Genomic DNA, 6524 nt, shown 5'->3' with positions numbered 1-6524 from the left:
CGGCAAAGCTGTGATGCTTTCACAGGGCTTCTGCAAAAAACAGTGACCTGGATTGGACAGCACGGACTTCAAACTTATTACAAATAACTTCATTTCTGGACATTTATGGTTTGATTTCTTTGTATGTATGGATCACTTGGGTTGTTACCAACATCTGGTGAAAATTTCATGTCATTAGCACCTCTAGTAATATATTTACTGAGAAAAATGGTGACGTGTTCAATACTTATTTTACCCGCTGTATCTGGAAAACCTCCCTCTAGACCAGGGGTATTCAATTAAAATTTAAACGGGTCCAATCAGAGAAAATTTCTTAAGACCAAGGTCCATATGATTATAATGTCCCACTATTTAGAGTTATGTATATTTAAGTTGCTTAGTAGTTGTATCAACATCTGCACAAACTGACTTGCAGATAAATTTTAATGAATTCAGTCTAATTCAAATAAGTTTTTCAATATTTATGTCACGTAACAAAAAGATGAACATGAAATTCAAAAGTCTGATGTTTTATGTTCTCTTACTGAATAAAAGTATAATGAACATGTCAAAATAAGAAACTAAACAATACATGACAACTGTGTCTGTTGATTTGGTACATTTGTTCAAAACTTTGTTTAAAACTTTTATACTTAGTTTTATAATGGTGTTAAACATTGCCACTTTGATTAAGTGTCACGTTTCTGAACATGTAAGACACACCGGTTTAGTTCCAGTGGGAAGTATAAAGAAAAATTACTCCGTCCATCCTGGATTAAATGCTCTATTTTTGCTGTCCTTTTTTTATGCCACTATTTGTTTTTTTTCTGTATTTTTTGTTTTGTATTTGTGTCTGTTAACTCTCTAGTTCCTCTCCCCTTCTCCATCCTTTCTCTGTCTCCAACACTGGACCACTACTGTAAAGACTGCAAAACCTGTGCATGTAACTGGTTTATGCTGCGTTCAGACCGAACACATTTTGCACATCAAAAATGTGTCCAATGACTCAAGTTGGACGCTTGTGCACTTTGAGGTCAGACGCTCGTCAAAATCGCTCTATTTGCACATCAAGACGCACATTGAGAGGAGCCTTCTTTACTGTCTCTGTACAATGACAGACTGAGAGAGTGGCATGGCTTTATTTACTGACAGCCAGAGGACGTTGTCGTTGGGCACCTTGGATTCACCAGATAATTCAGAGGAGTTCTGAGTTTGGTGAGTTTCACCGCTCCAGGAGCTTTGTGCTGATGAGTGTTGCATTCAGCACATTGTTTTGTCCTGAGCACAGTTTGACTGGGTTGCTGACCCCCATCGATGCCCATATCTCCTGCCAGGACATCAACTACAGGTGCTTGATTTCAGCTGGAGAGCTCCTGTCCATCTGTCTCAGGTTAGTGGGCCTCATTCAGGAGATTATCCCATCAGAAAATGGGCCACTACGTCACACATGGCTAGATGTGGCTGACACTCCATATCTAGCTGCTTAATTTCAGATTTTCCACCTCAAGTGTCTGCCTCTTTAGATGCGTTATACGTGCATCCAATGCTTCAAAACGCACAGCAACACTTCTCAATGCCCGACCTCAGACTTTGTATGTAAACACAATGCCTCTGACACTCAGATCTCGTTAGATCTGAATGCAGCATTACATGTGCTCATTCAAGTTTTAAGTGGTGATCTCTGTTTTGGCATTAGGTATGGGTCCGCATGAGAAGCCATTCCAGTCCGGATCTGGACCAGTTCTGCCTATTGGTGACCCCTGCTCTAGACCTCTCTATACGGAGGCGTCCAGGAGGCATCCTCACCAGATGAACCACCTCATCTGGCTCCTCTGGATGTGGAGGAGCAGCAGCTCTACTCTGAGTCTCTCTGGAGAACTGAGCTTCTAAGAGAGGCCAGCTGTCCTGCAGAGGAAACTTATCTTGACCACTTTTTTCCTGTGATCTTGTTCTGTCACTGCACAAAGTTTATGAGCATGGGTGAAGGTAGGAACATGGACCAATTATTAAACAGAGCTGCACCTTACAGCTCAGCTCCCTCTGAACCACCACAGACCAGTACAGAGTCCACAACACTGCAGAAGCTGCACCCATCCTTCTGTCAGTCTTAAGTCCATTCTTCCCTCACTGTCAACAAAACTCCAACAAACTTGAACCTGGAGAGATCAATCCAGCCTTTTCTGACTGAGGACCATGGACTGATCCTCATCCCTGCTGTGAACCTCTCCACTGAGAGCTGAAAGTGCAACGACACCAACAGAACCACATCATCTGCAAACAGCAGAGATGAATCCTGAGACCACAGAGATGAATCCTGAGACCACTGAACTGGACTCGCTCCACCCAGAAATTCTGTCCATAAGTTAGGAACAGAAGCTGTGACGAGCAGTCCTGGAGTTCAACTACCACCCTGAGTGGGTCTGACTAACTGCTGGCAGTGTGAACCAAACACACTGTTGTAGAGACTGGATGGACTGAAGGTCAAACCAGGATGTTTTGATTGTTCAAGGACCCCTGCTCTTCTCTCTGCTTCATGAACTTCTGGAATCTCCTGGAAAGGTTTGGAAAGGTTTGGAAAGGCCTAGATTTTATCCTGAAAGATGTGAGGTCTTTGAAGGATTGTTTCATATTTACAGCTGTTGTCATTTTAAATCTAGAACTGAGAACTTTAAATAAATACATAAAGAAAAAATTAGTACTTTGCTGCAACTGAAATTAAGTACGTCTTAGCTTTTATTTATATTATTTTTTGGTATTTTTCTGCCAACTTTATTATTGTTTTCATCGTTTTTACTAAATGTTGTTTTTATTTTAAATGTAATTTTTTTGTTCTTAGCTACATGTGATTGTTGTGAAGCACTTTGGTCAGCTGAGACTGTTGTAAATGTTATGTAAATAAACTTTGACTTTACAGTTTCAATACTGTAATTTATTTAAACTATAATGTTTTATTTAAACAACATTACGGGTCTTCAACTTAAAAAACTAGGAGCACAGAAGTGTTAAAGTGATCTTAATCCTGACGTTTGGCTGCAGAGGGATCAGCTGTCAGACTGATGTCTCATCAGAACAAACATGATGCTTTGAAGGATAAAATCCTTCTCTCACCAACACACAAACCAAAGCAGATTTAGTATTTTTAATCAGAAATGTGTGGCTTACAAACAGACATGATGACATCATTGTGTGGATGTTGTCCTGTTGGTTGAACCCTGGGCAGACGCTCTATTTATGTTGGTGTTTGTATCTGAGCACACAGCTCTGGACCAGACCCACAGCAGAGCTGCTGGTCCACCGGAGTCTGCAGCGAACCATCTGTGGCTTCGCTTGTTTCTGGGTGCCGTCGCCATGGCGACCCAGAAACGCTTGTCACAGCTACTCGTCTTCAAAGCTCCTGGCGACCGTCCACACGTCCGTCTGTCTGTCAGCCCTCGGTTTGCAGCAGCTGAGAAGCATCTCTGCTGGAGCTGGTTCCTGGTCCGGGTCTGGTTTGTGTCCATGTCCAGGTGTGGTTCTCATGGAGACCTGGTGTTCAGGAGCTGCACCGTCTTGCGGCCGTAGTGCCAGTAGCTGTATCCTGATGCTGCTGTGGTGACAGCTGTGAGGGAACTGCAACAGCAGAGACAAGAGAACTGAAACATCCAGACTGTTCATCTTCAGAGAAACACAGTGATTTTTATCATACAGGTGTTTACTAACACACCGCGCCCCCTAGTGGGAGAGTCAGGAAACACTGCAGCACACAACATATTAAATACATTTGTTTTAGAAACGTCTCAAAGCAGGTTTTATGATTTCAGTCATTCAGCCTTTCACAAGTCTTGAACATTTATATAAAACCAATTATTTTATTTTGATTCAGAGTTTCTTACATTTAAAGAGTGAACAACAAGATGAAGATATCAACCATGGTAGTTTTAGCTAAAAGGTAATATTTTAACTTTATTTATCAGGAGCTTTGATCTGTAAATAAATGTCTAATTGAAACCTCCTCCCTGACGGAGGTCCAGCTCCGCCCTGAGGTCACAGGGAGCACCTCAGTCTAATTTATAACAAAGAGTGGACAGCTTTAATCACATGTTCTCAGAGGAGCTCTCAGCTGTTAAAACTGTTAACGATCTGTTGACAGAGCGATGATGATCAATTCAGCCTGGTCTCATAACCCTACAGTAAAAAACAAAAACCCACCTGCCATCCATGATCCAGTCACCGGTGCAGTGACCACCTGTTCAATCTATCTGAAGGTTTTAAGGCAGGGCTAGTCAATCAAACTGCTCCGGGGGCCACAGTTAACTGCAGGCCAACAGCTGAGGGGCCCAACATCCAGCAGTTAGTCATTATATAAATAAACCAAGTTTTATGACCAAGTGTTACCTTTGAAATAGTTTATTTTGCTGCATTTAATCATTAATACAACATACAGAACCCTATGTGATCAACTATTGTTTTAAATAAGGGTCAGACATAAGATTTTTCTTCTTTCTGCTCACGTTATATTCAGCTGCTTGTTGTTTTAACCATCCTGGATGCTAATTAAGGTGGTACCAAAATACAAACTTCTACTTTTCCGAGGTGCTTCTTCATTTTTTGTTCCATTTGGGGAAAAAAACAAATGGGGTGAAATTTCATAAGATTGCTGCTCAACCTGTTTTTGTGCCATGCGAGTGAGATTTTGAGTTCTGATTCTGTCACTGCCAAGGCCACCAGCGAGACGTTAGACAGAAATCTGTGGTATCTGAGCAAAGAACTGAACAGACTTATATCTGACAGCAGCATTGCAAATGATGATCGGAGCTGTTCCCAAGGAGGAAAGTCACAATGACCCTCAGTCATGTGCAACAGTGGACCTATAGGAGCAAATGAAGCTATTGTCACCAAAACTGTTGCAGATTTTGTTACATCTGCCTCAAATCCCATTTTGAGGCATTCAGCATCAACATGAACTACAGGAGTTAGACAACGAAACTGAAAATCCTGGTTTTAGACCATAACGTCCCTTTCAGACAGCTTCCTCTTGCGTCCACAGTTAATCCTGTTGGATGTGGTTTGTCCTTCTTGGTGGTATGCTGTCATTACCCTGGATTTTTTTTTCTGCTCTCGGAGGAGTAAGTCACTTTGTCCCTCTATCCTGCCCTCCCTTTTCTTCCCTGTTTTGCTGCTCGGAGCCTCCTCTACGTTTTTAATCCAAAAACGAAAATTATGGATTTATTTTTATGGATTTGATTAGCTGGTCTCTTAATAAATTTTTGGAACAAAGTTTTCTTCCATGGGAGGAAAGGTGGGACCTCTGTTCTGCTCTGTTCTGGATATATCTTTGGATTCTGATCACTGGATTTCTACAGATTGGCTTGGTGATCTCCTGGGGCCTCATGTACAAAGACTTGCTTACTGTAGAGTTTCTTACTGAAACGTGACGTACGGTCAAATCCAGAAAACGGCGTACGCACAAAAAAATCCAGATGTATCAAACTGCGTACGCCTGAATCCACGCACATTTCTTTTGAACATCACAATTAACGTGGAACTGAGAGCAGGTAAGACTCCTCCCCTGACAAGCCTTCATTTACATATGTTAAACAGATACAAATTACTTCCTGCATGTGTGAAGGACACGTTTGATCCCTGTGCGATCAGAAATGATTTCCAATGTCATAAAAATAATGAATTTAATATAATGTGAGTGTGAAAAAAATCCTAAGTAAGAATAGGAGTAAAATATGTTCATCACGCAAAGAACGAGTGATTGTGTGTCGGTGTGTGTAGGTGTGTGTGCGCACGCTACTGTGTTGCGCAACCGGCTCATCCATCTGTTCTGAGTCTGAAAATATTAACTTTGCGCACGAGTTTATTACCATAATTACTGTGAACACAGAGGAACTTAAATGTTTGGTAGAACATAGATCTTAGTTTATTTCATAGCTGATATGAAGAAACGAGTCTCTGCGTCTCAGTAGAGTTCACATGACGTGATGTGATGTTGGAGAGTCTCCACAAACACAACGCGCGCCGCAGCCTTTGTGTGCAGTCTGTTTGTCTGTCCAGCTTTTGCTCTCCTACTTACAGCATTTTCACAAGTTGTAAAGTGTACTTCCACGTGTCATTTTGGAGAAATCTACAACGTAAACATCAAGTATGAAACACCTCCACTGCTGGTGAGGGTGCACGCTCCAGAGCGCGACCATAACTCAGCCTTTAGAATCAGATGGATGAGACGATTCCGTTGGTCATGACTCTGCTTTGGGTGTACAACAAAACAGATTGTACCACACGTACCATGCGTCCAACCTGTCGACACAATCTGTGCGCACTGATTGCAGAAACTGAGGGCACAGATTAGTAATCGCACGGATTACTGCAGGGTACAATCTGTTTTGTTGTATCCGGTTTTATTGTGAAAGGCTAAACAGGAAGTGAATACTGTGAGTGCGGAGACAACTTGATGTTTCGGGCTTAGGTCGCTTGAATCTTTTCCTCAGAATACAACCGTATGAAGCCGCATCTTCAAGGTAAATTCAGTGGATCTGTTGTTATATAAACTTAAGGCA

General features: G+C 41.8%; 1 protein-coding gene across 1 annotated transcript in view; it reads right to left on the bottom strand.

Moving 5' to 3' along the window:
- Window positions 1-3103: 3103 nt before the first annotated feature.
- crls1 (cardiolipin synthase 1) overlaps window positions 3104-6524 on the bottom strand; it is a 22262-nt gene continuing 18841 nt past the window's right edge. Inside the window, exon 7 of the mRNA XM_014024605.1 lies at window positions 3104-3588. Coding sequence (XP_013880059.1) covers window positions 3495-3588 — 94 coding nt within the window. The 3' untranslated portion in view covers window positions 3104-3494. The remainder of the gene's footprint in view (window positions 3589-6524) is intronic.

The sequence above is a fragment of the Austrofundulus limnaeus genome, unplaced genomic scaffold (assembly GCF_001266775.1).
Source record: "Austrofundulus limnaeus strain Quisiro unplaced genomic scaffold, Austrofundulus_limnaeus-1.0 Scaffold430, whole genome shotgun sequence".
Taxonomy (NCBI): domain Eukaryota; kingdom Metazoa; phylum Chordata; class Actinopteri; order Cyprinodontiformes; family Rivulidae; genus Austrofundulus; species Austrofundulus limnaeus.
This window is presented reverse-complemented; position numbering and strand designations above follow the sequence as displayed.